Below are 19,775 nucleotides of genomic sequence, written 5' to 3' on the forward strand. Positions count from 1 at the left end.
CAGTCGAAAAGCCCTCAAACTGTCTCCTCCTCCCTGACGTGGGAACAGAAAGTGAAATAATGCCTCTGAGATCATTAACCTCAGTGTTTTGTCAATGCTATACCATGCAGAGCCCGCAGGCGCCGTTCTGTTTTCCCCTCTGCATAATTCACACACATGCATGAATCCATAGTCGTGCACGCTCACAAGCAGCGCTTTTGGTAACCGTTCACACAAACTCCACTTCTTCTGCCCAGCCGTGAAATGTTTTCTCTCACTGTAGTGCTCTGACCTGCTCTCACACCCTGCTGACCCGTATCACTTCTTTTCCCACTGGTCGTCTTTCTGTCCTGCCAACAGCCTGTAGCTACAGCTGGCTTGTCAGCCACTTAGAGCTGATGATTTAAAAGCATTTGTATTGTTTTAACATGGGGGGAAAAAAGGTTTTTGTAAAGAAGTGGAACTGCCCTTTCTGGGACACAGAAGGTTACAAAGGTGCCACAAGGGATTTCACCCAGTTCATGGTTGTTGAAGTTGTGTACTTAGGTGTCTTGTCAGTTGACTTTTTACAGGTATAATTAACATGGCTTTGAAGCAACTATTAAAATGTTGACTATTATCCAGAAAAAAAGGATATTTGGAGACCATGGACTATGTTATATAGCCTGTTGTCTCTCGTTAAAGTCTTTAAAGGTACAGTGTGGAAATTCTCACCACTAGGTGTCAGTAGATTGCAGATTACAGTCAATTCTGTCTGTACGTAAACCTAGCTACGGTGGCTGCTGTAGGACAAACACATAAAAAAGGGAAGACAAACTTTTTACTTTTTTCAAACTCTTATTTGCCAAAATTACATCCAGTTGTACTTTTCAAATTTACTTACTTTATGCTTGTCGCATTGTCTCTTTCCTCTCTTCCTTTTTTGCTTCTTTGATGAAAGGGACACCTTCTCAGATGATAAAACATAGGTATGATGCTTCGTATCTCGAGTATGCAGGTGCAGGCATAAATTTAAATTTGTTCTCTTCTTCTCCACCTTTGATGTACTATGTGGTAAGGTACATAAAAGGTGTGATATGTAAAAAATTTTGAACCGACAATCCTCAGTCCAATACTCGATGATAGGTGATATATTCGCACAGGCGCAGACTTTTCGATGGGCAGAGCAATGTAATCATGCACAGACTGATTTGCACATTAAGAATTTAGAAGTTTTGTTTGGGGGGAATATTTTACCTTCTTTTCTTGTTTGCTTCAGTATTAATATAGCTACTTTTTGGATTATTCATTTATTTATTTATTTGAGATGCACCAAATTGCACCAAAGAATAGATAGATATATATGTAGATAGATAGATATTTTTTTATGTTTGCTGGAAGAGACATTTTCATTTTTAACTTGCTTTCTGTTTAATTTTGTATTTGTTGTTTGGCCGAGTGTGTAAGACAGATAAACGCTGGAATGACCTGTAAACACAGTTATAGTGGAAAAAATAAGCCATTTTATCTTTGTGGAAAAAATAAGCCATTTTATCATTGTGGGTTTTTTTTAATTTAAATAAAATGTTTGGGGTTTTTTTCTGAACATCGGCTACTGCCTTTCTTTCTTTCTGTTATGAGTTTGAGGAAATGAATCGCTGCATTTGGGCGCACTCTGAGGAGGATGCTTTTAAAACAGAGCTATTATTTTTTTCGTTGACTGCTTCTCTTAGCTTCAACCAAAATTATTAGCAAACTTACTCTTGAGCGAATAAATAAATCGCCCTTGTAAAAACAATCGGTGAAAGACTTCGTACAATCGCCAAACCAAGGAATTTGGCTGTTCTCTAGCCACATACATAAATTGCAATTACGGTACGCAACACACCAATGTCCATGGTGGCCACTTTATTCGAAATGGGGCTGGAACATGGCGCCTTTTACGACCTGACGCATTTCTAATACAATAAAACTAAGTTTATGAGAATGCATCACTTTTAATACTCTAATAATTCATTAGTAGTAAAATATTCTTTTTTTCTATTAAGTGACATCAAACGACTGATTGCACCTTTAAATTGTGGAAACATTAAAAGATGGCCTTTAGAAAAAAGAGTGGCTGCTGTTTAAAAACCTCTGTGTTGACATCTTGATAGGACTAAATTAGTGTTCAGTCAATGGAACATGAATTGCATGCCATTTCAAGTTTCTAATGATCCATTACAGTTTGCTTTAGCTCATTTTAAAGTATTTCGCTCCCTTTCTTTTCCTTTGGCTCGGTTAATCAGTTGGTAAACATGCATGGAAATGGCTAAAGTTTATTGCCTGTTATAAAGGTACATTATTCTTTTGAAGATATCTGACTGTGTCCAGATGTAGATAACATTTATGCATTGGACTGTACGGTGTCTCCCGAGCTTGCTTCTCCTGAAATTAGGTTACGTGTACATGTAGGTGCATGTGTTATGAAGAGCTGTAGGCGACACTGGAGCTTGTGTGTCTCTAAAGGTTATTAACTCTACTATTCTCAACTCATTATCTGAGCCTTTGGGCAAAAAAATAGATGAACTATCTGTTCTCTACAACCCTCCTATCTTCTCTTGCAGGAGTATAAAATATTTGACTCTGCAGTGGAGAGAATCTCTTTGTGCTGTTAGTATGTCTCACATCACAATTTTTCAATCAGTGAATCTTAAAGCCCTGAAAACTTACATTTAAATCTTTAAAGCGTTGTGAAAGATTTGTCTATACAATGCATATCATGTTTTTTTGGGTTTTTTTTTTTTAATTAAATCTTTTGATAAGATTGGATAGATTGTTTTCAAATATTCCTGGATTCTGATTAATACATATAAAGAGGGGGGATATTTTTTATATATTTTTGCAAAGCTGTTATAGTTTTGCCACTATAATCTTGCCTCAGCTGTTCCTCCGAGGGTCATATCGCTTTAGACACCCCCCCCAAACAACTTTCTAATTTCAGATCGCAGTGTCGGACCATTTTTGTGAAAAAGCATTACCAATCCAACACCTGCTTAACAGCATGTTTAGCCAGCTGTGCAGGGTGAGAGGGTAAGCCGGGTGTTACTGAAAGTAAATGTGCGGTTATCCCCTTGCTTGACCACATTATGACTCCCTCCTTACGGATGGATGGATTTTTACGCCACCTTACAGTTCGGTCATTTAGAGTGTCTTTAAATATGTTGGATTTCTGATGTTTTGAGGCAGCTCAGCTCATCTTATAAAATGTAACCCTCTCTTAGTGCTTAGAAAAAGCTAAAGATCGGTCAGGATTACTACATTCAACGCATGATTGTTATTCCCATCTGCGGTACTTGAGAGTGTATATTTGGGAGTGTGGCTCTGTTATGGCACCTGATTCTCTGTTTGTCTGAGGAAAGGTGGAGGCAGGGAGAGCAGCACCATGCCCCTAGCATAGAACAGAACAGGCACCAGTAAGGACATATGCTCACCACCCACTTAATTAATTAATTGAGAATACAATTATCTAATACATCCAAACATATTCAGCTTGGCTACGGCCTCCCCAAAGACCTCCTCAATCTCCATTAACAATAAACCAAAATAATTAAATGATACATTGCCTTACTTCATAGAATTTAAGACTAAAGAATCATGCTGACAGATTTCTTTAATTTACTACACCAGGATATCTTTACTTCTTTACACTGACAGAAAGGGGAGTTTCACCGGTCTGCTCAACATAAAATCTTGGTGGGCTATATGTGGGCTGCGATGCAGAATGAGTTTAACATCTGTGATCTAATCTGTCAGTCATGACAGTAACTCAGGACATTCATTGAGAAATGTTTCCAGCACTTTGTTGAATCTGTGCCACAAAGAATTAAGGTAGCTCTGAATCCAAAAGGGGGTCCAACGCCATATTAGCAAGGTGTGAGTAATGAAGTGGCTGTTGAGTGGACGTGACATTGATTAATGGGTGAAAGGTGCTACTGCGATGGTCTTTACGCCCAGCCTACAGACAGCTATGCAGACCCTCGTCTGCATGTTGTAGCGGTGTCACTAAACCGTCACAAACGACCGGTCTGTGGTTGAAAAACCCTCTCAGTAACCTCTACACAAAAGGACACAATTGCAGTACCATATATAGAGCATGAAAATGAGTAGGCATGGACAAGTGTTTCAAAGCGGCTTGGGAATGTCCAGCCACTTTAGGTTGGTTTCCGTAGCTTAAATAAACAGCTGTATAAAGGGGAATCAGCTGAGCCGTCAGCTGATGTGGGCTGGCACTGACATCAGCTGAGATCGGCCAAGATCGCGGCTGACTTTTTTTTTTTTTTGTCTGGACCAACACTACACTTCATTACGCAATAGTCAGAAAAGCGTAACGCAAATGAGGGTGGCTGTTGTCTAGACAAGTGGGAGGTAGAGAGATCAGCCACAATAATGGAGTATAGCATCAGTGGATAACTTGGCTGAAGAAAGGCCACCTTATGGTCTGCTGACTTTACGGCTCTGTTTTATTGAGGCTGTGGAGACTACTGGATGCTGTAAGGACTTTGTAAAAACATCAGCTGTCTGACTCCTTCTGTCATGTTAAAAAAGATCCTTTGGAGTCTCCCCACACTTTCCAGAAAACTATAAACACTACTTTATTCCAATCTAGTTCTTTTCCTGCTTTTTTTTTTTAAATTTTATTGTCAGCTTTGAAGAATTTGTGTGTTTGTATGTGTTGCCAGTGGACACATTCACTTCGCTCTGCCTCCTACAGAAAACCAGCAGTTCATCTTCTGCTCTCCAAGTTGTTTTTGGCTGCAGCAGTGTGTCACCTGTAGCCAGAAATTAATGCTGAAAACTTTTCCCTGGCTTTCAGAGTGCCTCAACTCTTACCTCAAGATTCAGTATTTTAGGAATTTGACCCATATCAAATACTTACAGTTGGGATTTCTTAGCTTTGTTTTTTTTCTTTTTCTGTTTTTTGCCATTTTTTTTAAAGACAGATTTTTTTCTTATGGGTTATTCAACTTAACTGTGTAGTAAACATACAGCCCGAGGGCCAGAATCGGACCACCAAAGGTCCATGTGCGAAATGATTCATAGTTTATTAATGGGTAATTACAACAATTTTCTGTCTTTTGAGTAAAACAAAGCAAACACACAAGTTGACCAGAAAGATCCGAATGTGTCAAAATAACATAATGTGATTTTCAGCAGTTTTTTTTGTTTTTTTTTTTAAGGTTTTGGACAGGGTTAGCTTTGTTTTAGCCTTTTTTCAAAATCATTACATTTGTTGACTATCTTTTAAGTTGTAAGATGAATTATACTGTAAAGCAAAACACACACAGAAATAAAAAATATCACAGAGCCCAGCTGCACTGAAGTTTTCTTCCCAGGAATATAAGCCAGTTTGAAAATATTTTGGAGCCCTGCAGGAAGAGAACGATCAGGTGAAACCCGAGATGCAGTGGAAAAATACACACAGTACCTGTCCTGAACAGGGCTGTAATTCCAGTTTTTAATCTTCTTTTATTTATCTTATTTTCTGGAAACACAATCTTCTCAGAGCCTGTGGCAGCACTTACAAGTACATGTGCGCTATCACAGTCGGCGTGAAGTTTTAGCCAAGCGTATGCAAACAAATAAACAGAGAAGACACCGGCAAACACATACCCAGACTCATGGACGTCTGGATGCAGATGCATGTTTTCACCGGTAAGACGTGCTCACAGCTGCACACAGACGCACACACATAGCGGGAAAGTCCCTGCTGCAGCGGTGTGCTGCGGGTGGGTGGCCGCGACCAGCAGTGGCCTTTGGCTTCGAGTCCAAGGTGGGCTGAGAGTTTGTGTTCCACCCAACCCCCTTGGTGGAGAAACACAAAGAGCCACTGTGTTTAAGAAAAGAGTGAAGGTATGATAAGGTGGAGAGAGGTCTAGAGAAAAGGGGTGGTGGGGGTGCTGGAAAAATGTTGAGTGATTTCTGGAATGCTTCAGAGAGATTTGAGATGGACAAACAAAGAAAAGCAAGCTGAGGAGGGAAGATGAGCCTGAGACATAGGAAGATGACACAAAAGAGATGAGGAGAGCCGGAGAAAGACAGATGGAGAAGAAGGAGGGAGAAGTAGAGGGTAGCCAGATGGGACTCCGCTCTGAAACTTGTGACAGCACGTGGGAGGAATATCTTTGGGGAACTCTTTTTCTGATTGGTGTGTGTGTTTGACAGCCGTACCGTGTTGGATGGTTAATCATAGCACAGCAAATATGAACTCTCTCTTTGTTTATATTACTCTGTGTGGGTGTATTCAACTCGGACGCCCTATTTTTGAGTCGATCTATTGTGTGACTGCGTGTGTGTCCTCCCCATTTCCTCCATGGCTTGTCTCTAAATTGCCTTGAGACGGCGGCGTGTAACGGCTGGAAGGCAGAGCAGCAAGCAGGTCTGGCCAGCAACTGCTGATCTGGATTCTGCTCTTAAATCCATGTCTAACAGGATGGCTTGCTTAGGGAGCTGTACTTGGATCAGGAGTAAGGAAAGTAAAGCCAGCGCGAAAAGAGGTTGCAGACTAGAATCTGTGCAAATGTGTGCGTGTGTCTTGTTGCTAAATTAAAGCTGGTCCCAGTCCAGCGTTTAGAGGAGGTTTGCGTCGGGTTGATGTATTGCTACGAGCCTGGATAAGAGGGATGAGCTCAGAATAACGAACATTTTTGCCTCCCTCTGTGGGTGTGGGTGTGTGTGTCAGACAGCTCACAGCTGTAGAGGGCAAAAAGCCAGACCCAGAGTCAGCCTCTATTGTCACGATAACGGTCGGCCTACCGTCTGCTTAATCAGCATAATTCTGCCTCTCAGTCTTTTCTGTCTTTCATCTCATACTCTCTCTCTCTGTTTATCTTTCCATCTCTCTGTGCCTCGATTTTCTTTATCATCTAACCCTCATCTGTCTTTCTTTTCTACTTTTATGTCTTCTTTTATCCCTCCACATTGCCCTCCTCTCTAAATCAGCGTTAATGCCACCGCTGAGTGTCTCTGGAAGAGCTGCAGCTCACATGCGTTTCTGCACACACACACACACACACACACGTGTCTTGTTGTGGCTGAGGGCCACACACACGCTTGAATGGCTGAGCTGCGAGTCTGCTGCTACTGCTATTTCACACATCCTGGCTTTTATTAGAGTTTTCCTCTCACGGTGTTCCACTTGTGTGCTTGTTAAAAAGGCTTTATATATGTAAACACATGGCGTAATTATCTGCTGTGTTGTTTTTAACTCACACCCTCTCCCTCTCGCACACACACACACACAAAGACAGCAGTTTCAGCAGTGGTCTGCGGCACCTGTAGTGAGCAGGTCCCAGTGGGGTTTGATGGGCGTCTTGCCAGACTGGAATCCTGGTGGGTTGCCAGATTGGCTGTCAGCAGATGAGCTGAACTTTGCCTCTGACTAAATATCCAGCTCTGACCCTTTTATTTTTGACATTCCTCTTTTGGGAGGGCAGCTCAAAATTGTTGTACTTTAATATGACTGAAGTCTAGAGTAAATGATTTGTTGCACTAGTTAATATTCAAATGTGATGAACATTTGAATATCTTCGTCATTGTCCCTACCCAGTTTTTTTCCATTTCAAGATCACTACCACTGACAAAAGGAATCACTGGGATTGGCACTAAAACAAAGTGTCTAATAAGAAACTGCATTTATTTTAAAAGTGACATTCATATGGTTAATATTTCCTTAATTAATAGCCCAGCTAGACAGTTCAACTTTGAAATTAAAATTAAATATACAGGAGATTCAGACGTAGCAACACCCTTAGACAAAATACCCCAAAACAAACTAAACAACATGGTGTATTAGGTGCAGTGCACAGAAGAAACCAAACGGCGACTCTACAAGTGCATAGCACAACACAGGAAAGCCACCTCAACGGGACAAGATTCAGCAGTACTTCTGGAACTGTGGGAACATCTGCTCACATTTTGGACCAAGGAGACAGATGGTTTGTAAGGACTAAGGGAGGTCGTCTACCTTAGTTATGAATGATGAGTGTTGAACAGAGTTTGTTGCTTACGACGCCAGCTACCGGCCACCTACAGTCTTGAGATTCCTTCCCAGGCATTTCAACCCCTACTCACACCTTGCCTCAGGTGACCTCAATATCTCACCTGATAGTGGGGTGGTGCTGTGTCTCATAGAGGTTTTACCTGGTGGTCTCAGTTGTAGTAACGACCCACACCTTTTTTTTCACACCTTGGCTTATGTGATGACAAGTAGTGGAATAACGAACCTCAAGACCATCTGCACTAAGGGTTCATTACCTGGGACTTCCAGTGGTTTAAGAACCGAAGAAGCCTCTTGGATGAGGGGCAAAAAGTCTCCACAAACTGAAAGAAGTCCAGCTGTCGTCATTTTCAAATTCTTAAGGCACTTGGAGAATATTTAAAAGTGCAGTGGGTCTTGTGAAGTCTTGGGAGATGCACTGGTGACACTGCTGTTATTCTTTTCTATCAAACATACGGATAGAAAAGAGTAATATTTCCATACAGGATTGGTTGGTCTTGGTTAATGATTGCCTACAGTGTTGTTGACCAACGGGGTGCCAGTGGAAACTGTGCTACTGTTGTTTAAAAGGAACAGGAAAGGGGGAAGGCATGTTAGGGGAGGCAGTGAGAGAGAAGGAAAGGTAGGAGAGTAGAGATGAGAGTAGGGGCTTTAAATGTAGGATGGATTTGGAGCTGCCAGGCAGGAGGAAGAGAGAAAGATGACAGGATAGTCAATTTTCAATTCATTTTTATTTTTAGCACAACAACAAATTGCAACAACACTCTCCTCATGGCGCATGAGAAGAGGGTTGGTGTAATGGAGGGGGAAACTTATGGATAGGGAAGGTGGAGGCAGATGATCCTAGCATGGCGACCCCTAAATAGCGATGGGGTTGTGGTGACGGCACATTTGGTAACGCCTATACGATCAGTTGAGCAACTATATAGTCGCCTTAAGCAGTCGTTTCGGGAACTGCTATTTTGACGGTTCATGATGGCATTGTTTTCTCCCCTGTATGTTTCGCTCTTACTTTCCTATATGCGTATATACATGTTGGCATGCTTACAGTATTTAAGTTTCATTTAAGATTCATGTATCAGCATGTGGTAATAAACTGAACATTGTTCTGTCGTGACGGGTGCTTCCCTTTTAAACAGCTGTTGTGAAATTGCTGTCACCGCTTGGGTTTAAGGGCAAAAAAAACATGAGCCCAAACGCACGCTCTCTCCAACGAGCACAGTCCTACCTGTTACGTTTCAAATCTGGTTCAACCACATTTCAACTTTACCCAAGCTGATTTTAATTACTGTAGCAATGACAAACATGCTGCCCTGCGGTTCAGGAGTGCGTCAGGGAACAGTTTTTGGACTAGAAACGTGCTTCGTGCCAGATTTTCGATGTCACAGTGTACTAGAGAAAGACATATCTTTAAGGTATTCAGATTTCAGCTGGAGTTGTTCAGATATCACTAACACACCAGTTCTTCTCCTTTGGAATTCACCATCTGTGCACAATTTTGCAAATTCCATATTCTGCATGAAAAGTACAATGCATATGCAAACCACATCTGGCCCCAGGTCTGCTGGACTCACTTCTCTGCTCAGGCATGACTGATCAGGAATGCACAGTCGACCGCACCCTTTCTCCCCTTCAACCACTGGACGCAGGCCTGCTGGGTGTGTGTGTCTGTCTGTGCTTGAGTGTGTGAATGCCCTACTCAGATTACCGGAGTTCATTTGTCTTGTAAGCTCTGGTGCCACTCCTTTTTATTCTTTTCATGCTAAAGTATCACCTCGTCAGCCCCCTCTCCTTTCCTGTTTGCTCTTTTGCCTTTCTTTGTCTGTCCGCTTCAGACTATTCGGTCAGAAAGATGAACAGAAACAAAGCCTTTCACATCGTAAATCTGCGGCATGAGCACAGGGAGCCTGTAGACATATCGTTGAACTCGATGCAGCCTCTCATGCTGAATTTATCTGCTTCACAGATGTGGCTCGGATGCACACCCAGTCTGAGCTTCCTTGTTCTTTGTCCCAGTGATGGTGTATTTGCTCACACGGTGCGTGTGTGCATATGCTAGAGCGCACAGGCAGACTTACAAGCACACTTTTAAGAGTGTTGAGTCAGCAGCTGCTGCTTCGGGTTCAGGGGTGAGAGGTCAGAGGTCATTACCTGCTTTGCGCTTTTGCCTTTATCTCTATGGATAATCTGCACTCGCACATGAGTCTTAGACACGGTGATGGGCCGACACGGGAGGGCCGCAGAAGAATGGTGCTCCTAGTTAAGCCTGCAACTTTTTACCAAGAAGTAAGAGAATTCAGGAGCACAGTATAACACACACAGACACACACAACAACGACAGTATACAAGTACTTTCAGCTGGAAAATTGGACTGTGGAATGATGGAGCACGTGGGCAGCGGGATGTGGGATTTGTCTTCTTTCAAGGGGAAGTGACAAAAGTTGACTCCAAAGGTTTAAGAGAGTTTAATCTTGGAAAAACTCAACAAAAACTTGAGTGTTTGTATGTAGGGGTTTTTTTTTGTGTGTGTGTGTTTGTCATCAAAGACTTATTCCATAGAGACCAAAAACTGTATAATGTTTGAAAGAACTGTTGAAATAGCCGTGTTATCCTTGATTAAAGATTGCTATCTTTAAAGGCACGCGCAACCATAAATACACAAACATGCTTTATTCCCTCCAGGCCTTGTGATAGTGTTGTTTACTGACTGTCATCTGATTGTAAATTGTTAGGCACGTACAAAAATGAACTGACACATAAACATACAACATTTTCTGGACGATTTAACCTTTGGATGAAGTGCCAAGGCTCCACTGACCTGCAGCTAAACGTTTGTCTTGGGGATGAAAGTAATTTCAGTCTGATGGCCCCCTCCTGTGGCTTGAAGTGGTAATTGCACACAATATAGGCTGCAGAAAAGAAAGCAAGCTCTGTTTCACGTGATTAAATGTGTGAGGCGGCAGGCTTTATTTCCCCCAATTTGTGGGAAACCATAAGTTTCACAGTTTCTAATAGATTTAAACAAGTTCTGAAGGAAGTTATGCCTGTGTAAAAGTGTCCAGATGCAGTGTGAAGTGTGACAAATAGGGTATCAAATAAAATGTTTTCAAAAAGACAGACATACTATTGAGAGTGCAACAGCTGATCATCTTCACGACTGATTAATCTCCTCTTTTCTCAGATTATAGATGATTATTTTTATTTGCTAGAAGATCCAAAAATGATGTCTCAAAAAATCCTTTTTTCTCCTTCCTCTCCAGTGCGCAACCTACTGTTATTTAGCACAAAGTAACTGGATTCCCACCGAAAGCACACACGATGTTTGTCGTTTTTCATCAAAAAATCAACCGAAACGAGTGTTTTATTTTCCAAATGATTTAAGCCAGTTCATTCTGAAGGAATCGACTACTTAATCTTAAAAAAGAAAACAAAAAACTGCACCATATTTCATGGAAACAGATGAATATTGTGATGCAGATTATATAAAACAACAACAAAAAAAGCATGGTAGTGGGCTTCAATGCTCCAGAGGTCCAGCAGCCCACCACTAGAGGGCTGTTGCTGGGCCTGGGCCAGGTCTGGAAGCCCAGCAACAGCCCTCTAGTGGTGGGCTGCTGCTGGGCTTCCAGGCCTGGCCTACTTCTCCCCCTGGAGGTCTGAAGTTGCTCAGCAGCTAACCTGAGAGGACACTTTATACTGTGTGACTCACATTTTCCTTCCCTAGTAGTCTATTATCACATGAGTTAATCACTTTACTCCCTGTCCCGTGTTCCCTGTGTGCCTGCGGTTTGTTTGTGGTTGCCTTTATCAGTCGTGATTTCTTAATATGCAGTTTTTGCCAGAAGGAGCAAAGCACGAACATTGAGTATGACTTTTATCTGTGTAGGTGTTGCGTAGGTGTCGTATCGGGGCGGCCAACGCTGATGATTAATGTCTTTCTCACACACCAGCCTTTCAACCTCCCGTAACTCTTAACAGTATTATTGTTAATATGATGCAATAACACCTGGTTACAAAGAAGACAACCAACAGATAAGTAATGACGTCTCTTTAGGTATTTTTGACAAGTGGGCGGATCTTCCCGTAAGTTGCAGGTGTAAATATATTCTTGCTGTGATTGAGTTTCATCAGGTGTAAATCTGACACTTGTGTGTGGAAGATTCCAACACCTCCAGGAGGAACTTTATATAGAACATACAGTATATAACACACGCATGCACATAGAAGTCGAGCATGCTTTCCTTTACTTACATTACTGTCCTGTGGATGTACCATAATGTAAAGCAGATTTCCCAAACACTGAATGTGACTGCAGTCGAACCAAATTGGGGAAACAAATGCCTTCCAGAAATACGACTTTAATCAGCTGGTGTCAAACCGTACAGTTTAGAATTTGTTGCCCAAAAGTGGTCTTTTACAAACAAACACACACATGCGCAAAGGCACCAACTGTCCCAGTAAATGTGGGGTGCTCTGGTGTAATAAAAGCCTTCCTCTGTGGTGGAGCTGAACCCCTGTGTTTAACTGCCTGTGTGAATGTGTTACCGCTGAGAAGCACACACTGTGAAACTGCACATACTGGGATTTGAAACTTGGCAGAAACACTCAGTGAGGCTTTTATGAGATAGTTGTGCACTGCTGGATGCAGTAAATGCTACTTTTTTCCAGCTCGGCTTCTTTATCTGCTGTATTTACCTTTTGTTTGGTGAGTGTGTATCAATGTCAGGTATACCCAGCCACTAATGTCTGATTGGGTTACCTGACAAACAGGTTGGCCCTCATGTCCCAGCTTTATGTCTGTGGGACACAAGCAGTGGCAGCGTGTGTTTATATTTAAAATCTATACATTTAAAATCTTATCAGAGTACACAGTTATGTCCATTCAGTCTCTTTCTTTTTGTTCCTTTTCCCACATGGTCAGCTCTAGCTTGTCTTTTTGATGCAGGAATGTGTGAATCCAGTCAATACTCTGATAAGATTTAGAGTAATTTAGCTTTAATTGCCCTGTACTTCTTCACTGTCTGGATTTTTGTTTGCTTTTCCTCTTGTCACGTCTGATAGGAGTGTCCCAACATGACATTAGTGACCCATGGTTTCCTGTTTAAACACCAGTGTGTTTAGAGTCGGCATCGTTTTCAAAGCTAATCACTGACACACGGCTCTGATGGTATAATCGTGTTTACATTCTGAGGTAACGTGACACTCTTTTTGGAGCCTGTAATGTCTCTGATGAAAGATTAAAGCCTGCTTAAAATGTGTTTTGTATTTAATGCCAACAACAGGGAAGAAAATGGTCTGTATTTGATTTATAGTTAAGCAAAAATATGTTTTCACATCCAGTTTCTATTTAACTATAATGACCTTGATCATAGCTGGGAAAAAACATCTTCTCTATGTTGCTCTATTCAAATTTAATTGTGTACATTATCAAGGTTTTAATGGATTAGACACGTGAAAGCTGTGCTTCTGCTTCTAAGCAGTCAGAGATGTTTACGCTCTTCTTTTGGTGACACGCCACCAAGCTGAAGATGAGGGTGAATCACAATGCTGACCTGTGATGAAATTGACTCCATTTATGGGTCATGTTATTAAGCTTCACTTCCTCAAAAAAGAAAATAAATTAATCCTGAATGCAGCCAGATGCTCTGTGTTTGAGTTGTCCGTTAATCGCGTTTTTGTGACCGTAATGTCTCTTGACAACCTTAAAGAAATTCCTTCAAATTTGCCACCAAAGTTTAGATTTTGGTGGTGAAATGTTCACTTGCTGTGACCACATGTTGGTTTCTTTTCTTGTGATTTCTTAGGGAAGGAAAGAAAAAATCTTTTTACACGTCGGGCTGAAACTTTTACTTCAACTCAAGGATTGAGTGATTATAATTTGATGCTGTTTTACAGGTCAAGGTCACAAAGCACCAGGTTATTAGTTATGTCCTTATCCCCCTACATCATTCCCTCTGCTGTCATAAAACCTACTTTGTTGTCCCACTTTATTGACATGTCTTACTGATCGCTGCTGAACAGTAGAGTAATGCTGGTTAAATATTAAAGGGTTTATGGCTTTATGTCTCACCACTGTGACCGAAGGTCTTCAAAAATATATCTGTAGTGTGTACTTGATTGCCTATATTTGTATATTCCAAGCTAGGCTTGGAAATGAGCACCTGGCTTTGTGCACAAACAAGTGCCGACGTAGTAGATTTTCTCTCTAAGGGGGACCTCAAATGAGGTCAGGGACCTGAGAGAGCAATAAGGGTTTAAGTCTAAGCTTACACCACATCGCAATCACAGATCTGGAATCGCCTTTCAGTAGCGTAATGGATGACGATCTGACGATCCCCTAATTTACCACCTTTTCTGGGGTAAACAAGAAGGTGAGAATGGTTGATGAGGTTTCTCAGCCAGGCCTACGTGTGTTTGTGTACTCACTCATTCAGTTTTTTGTCACACCTTAGTGGTATTGTGCTCCCTATGCTTTTACACTCAGGTGGGAAGGCTCCACCCCCCTACATACATGTTTTTATCCCTGAGGGCCTTTGTGTTCCTCACACACTGCATGTTTCCCAACAGTAGTTAAGGGTTAGTACTGCTGAGGCTGGGGTTAAAGCTGTTTTGTGTTCAAAATGAAAGAACCTGTGGGATATTGATTACAGGGAATGTAAATAGAAGCTGATGTGGGGTGGAAAAAAGGTGTTTAGGAGGTAGGAAAGGACAGAAGGAGGGTGTGATGAGTGGTTGCCATACCAGTAAATGAATGGCGGGGCGGAGCAGCGATCAGGGAGCGCAGAAAACGGAAAGAAGAGAGGCAGGGAATAAGGAAGAAGGGACGGGCTGACTCGTATTTCAGCTTCATGTGTGAAGGGTTGGGTGTAACCTTAACCCTATACTCACAGCACAACTCTAGTTGTGTCAACTCTAGTAGTCACGCACTTGCACGACTTCAGGAGTCACGAAGAGCGGAGTCTGGACAATCCTCACCAGCATACCCTTTCTTTTTAACTCACCTGGGTACGATAAGCAGGTGTGGGCTTGCCTTCCCAATTCTTGCTTTATCACTGGTGTAGATCAGCTGATTGGAGAGCCAGAGCTTTGTCAACACTGGGACCTTTTATCACAGCCTTTGCTTAGCACGCCTTTTCCTCAACCACTAGTGACGGTAATATTTGCGGAAAAGGGATCAAAACAGGACTGAGAGGAAAACAAATGAGGATTCGCAAGAAGTTGGTTGTAAATTCTCTGGAAAAACTCGACAGGCATCCTCATTTCTGCTGCACACCCAGCAAAGGGAGTATCACATGTGAGTGTGCCTATGCCAGCGCGTGAGCATGCAAGTAACTTCATCAGGACGGCAACAAACCCGAGAACCTCTTAACCCCTTGGTCAGGCCCTGGCTCTAAGATGGTGCGACTCAGCTGACGCGTGCTAACAACTGGAGATAACAACACTCAGGGGCACACATGGTCGTAAACAACAACCGCTGATTTGCTGAGACTGAAAAGAATCGTAGGGTAATTTGGAAACCTCTCTCCACCCTGTCATGCACTACTGAGGAACATAACAGAAAAAGGGGACTGTGCACAGAGAAGTGTGCGCCGCAGAAGGGCGGTGATTTTCCTGATTGCTGGATTGCTTAATTACCCCTTTGGGTTTGGGAATCACGCCTGGAGTTTTAAGGCACAAAGGAGGACAAGAAAGGAGAAGATGATTTAAGTTTTTGCGGCAGAGAGATGAAGTGAAGGAGGAGGCTGTGTGGGTCAGAGTCATGATGTGGAAGTGCGCTAAGCAAATGGAAAGCAAAGCGGGATATGGCTGAATGTCCTGCTGGAACTAATTCAGTGCTTATTGTTGAATCTGAAGAGTCTGAAACAGTTTAGTAAGTGTGAATATCTGGACAACCCACCGACCTAAGGATTTACGGCTGGGGATTTATTTATTTTTTGCTCAGTTTTAAAGAAGACCTCTCTGAGGGACAATGAGAGGAGACAGGAGATCCGCATCATTCCAAAAGGAGAAACCGGCGGGCCTTTCCCGGGCTCTCAGCTGGCTCAACGTGTCCAACCTCTCCCGCCAGAGCAGACGCGTCTTCCAGAGCCAAAACGAGCTCAACGTGGTTCACAGCCGCCACCCGTACTCTCAGTCTCACAGTCACCTTCACACCTCAGACGGAGACGAGGGTGAGGACGACGATAACTGGGTGTACCGGCCTCAACACAAAATAGGTGAGAGTGGGGAAACAAAAAGAAAAGCAGTGATTATTTTATTTTTATACTGGACACACACCTACTTAACCATGTGTGTTGGCTACGTCTCTTTGAGCGTGTTAGACTGGTTCTTTGTTCTCGAGCTCGGTTAGGGAGACGGTGTTTACACGCACAAGCAAAGCGAGTACTTTTTCATTCTCTTTCTTATGGCACCCTATTCTCAATCTCCACAACCTTCACACTTCCTGGTTCCCTTAGAGACTAAGTTGGAGGTGTGTGTTTGTGGTCAGCAGGACTTGTGGCTGGTCAAAGGGCACTTTGTCCCTGTGTGATAAGTCAGCAACGATACATCAGCGCGGTGATGTCACAGGCTGGTACCAATGTGAGTGTAGGATTTGGTGCCAGGGAGAGGGCGTGTTTGTGTTTGTCTAGACCTGGATAGCTCATCAGTGAGACCAAGAAACTAAATAATAGTTTCTTTTAGCTCTTTAGTTTAGAATTTTAATATTGGACATCTTTCTGTCTGAGGTAAGAATGAAATTTAAACCTGGCAGTATTTTAGGGGTATTGAGTTTCCAGTTTCTCATTATTTATTGATTGGTTCATTAGTTGTGTGCCGGGGTACATGCATCTGTGCATACTCGGTCAGAGGTGTCAGTTAGACTTTGGGGAGAGTGGTTGTAACTGTAGCCTAACCTTTACCTGAGAATGGAAAAAGACACCCAGTGGTAGTCGCATTAACTCTGACACTTGCTGCCATTGGTAGTTTCACTCACACTGTACATTAACATTAAAATTATTGCCAATACTTTAGATACCCTTGGAGCGAGATAGGTTATACATGCTTGGACACAAAGATTTTGGTGAGGCAGGTGGGACAAAAATACAAACCAAATAAAAAGCAGATATTGTAGCCTACGTTTCAGACATTCAGGATCAGCATCTGCCCATGTTTGCCTCGCTATTACACTAACGGTATCATAACAAGTTGTTATCAGCTTGAATAGGCAAATTACATGTGTTGTCTCGCTGCCTGGCCTGGTTTTATTTTTAAAGCAGTTTAGCAACATGACGACTAGTTGCTTCCAAATCGGAACTTTCTTTATCTTAATGTGTCCAACAAATCGGTGCAAAGCTTCCTGGGGTAAGATTGTCACAATAGCATGGAGACTTACATGGAGCAATAACAATGATTTAGCAGCATAGGCGCCACATGTAGCCTCAGTCTGCTGTCGATGCTAAGAACTTATTTTGAATCTGTGTCCCTATTGGTGGTCAGGGCTGGAGTAGTGTCACCTGACAGTGTATGATGACATTTTGTTGCTTCGGGAAAGTGAGCTTGTTGCTGCTCTTGTCAAGTTTTTGCATGTTTCAGCCCTTCCTTCCTTCTCACTCTACCACCTCTGAACCTGCCCCTTCCTAAAACAGCTCAGAGACGCACATAGCTGAAGGTCCTGACATTTTTCTCATAGTTAAAAGGTTAAAGCAGAAGCCGGTCAAAGTTTATATGGTAACTATATTGGTATGTAGTGTTTTGTTTTTAGTTTTAACTGAAGGATAGTTTTTTTCTGGTTATAATCTTGAACTTGAGATTACATATAATATTATTTGTGTCCTTTAACTCTAGAGATAAGCATTGCAGCGCTGTGGTGCAGCCTAAACCTTTATGGATTTTATATCTGCAAACCAAGCACGCGCCCTTTTATTGCCCGCATGTGGTTCAGTGGCAGAAAATGTCTTTGTATTCAAGCCAGATCTTTATCTGAATGTACTACACCGCATGTGATTCCACTGTTTGATCTGTCTTACGTAAGAAGATCATCCTACCTTATTTGCTGTCTGCCTATCTCATCCGTGGTTGCCCCTCACGCTGGCGACAGGAAAGCTCTTTGCTGCCATGATTTCTTCACAGATCTCTTTCAGTCCTTTCTTGGAATAATTACAAAATCTTTAATCTAAAAATTTCACTCACATTTTAAAGAAACAAATCATTTTCCCATTAAATATTCAGAAAAATAAGGGGGACTAATTTATTTACCAAGGGATATATTTTCCAACTACAAAGCTTGGAGATGGAGATGATACATTCAAGTGTGAATAAGTGATTTTAAACAATAACAAGACAGGAACCGATCAGACTTATTGCATTAGACTTTTGTTTTTCACAAGCTAATGCTCTTTCTCCTGCTGTTTCTTTTTACAGCCTCTTTATTTCAGTGTTTCTCTCTTTCTCTCAGTTGTAGACAGACTGTATCTTTTTATAGCTAATTCCAGGCCAGAGAGAGTGTCATAGACAGGTCAATATAACACACACACACACACACACACACACACACACACACACACACACACACACACACACACACACACACACACACACACACACACACACACATATATACGTAGTGTACAGATGCACGCTGCACACAGAGGAAATGTCTCGGGAATAAGTCTCCAGTTTGAACCTTAAGTATTTTTAACATCTGGATCTTGCTTCCACACGCCTGCCAAGACCCATTACAAGGCATATGGGCAGCCACGCACTGTGCCTCTGTGTAAATATAGCCCGAAAATGAGTGCCTGGGGATGCAAAACCTACAATTTTGATGTAGCCTCCAGCTCGGCTGGTTGGGTGTTTGCCTCGGTTGTTGAGGTAACGGGTGTGTGAGTGAGTGAGTGCTTCCTGGGCCAGTTGCAGCCCCGACAAAACGTTGTAAAAGTTGTTTTATTTATTGGTTTGATATATATATATATATTTCTTTTTTTTTCCCAGACGGAAATGGTGACTCGTCAGACACCCAGCCGATTCATTGTCTGCATTGCCTTTATAGTTATGGGTTATATACAGATCGCTGCTGATTGGTTAAAACCTCCAACACTCCCACTAAATGAGAGGAAATGTGGCCCAAAAAGCATGTTACCAAAAACCTGCAGGTTTCAGTTAAAAAAAACAAAACAAAACAAAAACAAGGCAGAAAATGGCAAAAGTGCTCCTGGTGTGGCTCAATTTGACATTTATTAACTTTAATAAGATTCTTAAAAAAACTTTGAGCAAGTGTAACATATAGCTATATTTTGTAACGGCTATTTCTTCCTGTTTTAGGAATTGAAATACAGGTGATAGGGTCCCAGTTCTTTTGTATGTCAAATTAATTTAAACAAATGTAAATAAATATATCATTACCAAGAATTCTAAGGGAATGAAAGTTAAACAAAAACAATCAGTTCATTAAATAAATTTCCTCCTGTAGCTGGCACCTGACCTGTGCTGAAGGATCCAGTAAGGATCCAACGGCAATTCTAGGCTGCATACCGACTGCTGTATTTATTATCTAACAGTTTTTTTCATGTCATTGTTTGATTTAATAGCTCAGTACCAGACAGTGTCATTTTAAGTTCCAACAAACCATCTTGCAAAAACGAAACTGTGGATTTGGAGCAACTGCAAAATCAGTCCGACCCCTGATCTCCAAAACATCACAAAATATCACAATGCCAATTAAACTTTATAAAGGGATAGTTAAATGTTTTCCAGGAGCTTCCCTATTCTTCTGTGTGTGAGCTGTGAGCTGTTTTACCAC

At 41.9% G+C, this 19,775-nt stretch overlaps 1 protein-coding gene across 5 annotated transcripts in view; it reads left to right on the forward strand.

Annotated features, from left to right (window-relative positions):
• Positions 1–19,775, forward strand: part of nhsl1b (NHS-like 1b) — a 100,547-nt gene that overhangs the window by 27,628 nt on the left and 53,144 nt on the right. For 2 of the 5 annotated variants that reach the window (XM_035910497.2, XM_035910501.2), the window contains exon 1: positions 15,048–16,212. The exons of the other annotated variants lie outside the window; for them this stretch is intronic. In XM_035910497.2, the coding sequence (XP_035766390.2) occupies positions 15,966–16,212 (247 nt within the window). In that variant the 5' untranslated portion in view covers positions 15,048–15,965. Of the gene's footprint in view, positions 1–15,047; positions 16,213–19,775 lie in introns of those variants that run through there. 5 annotated transcript variants of the gene reach the window in all.

This window comes from Neolamprologus brichardi, chromosome 15 (genome assembly GCF_056152115.1).
Source record: "Neolamprologus brichardi isolate AB-2024 chromosome 15, ASM5615211v1, whole genome shotgun sequence".
Lineage (NCBI taxonomy): Eukaryota > Metazoa > Chordata > Actinopteri > Cichliformes > Cichlidae > Neolamprologus > Neolamprologus brichardi.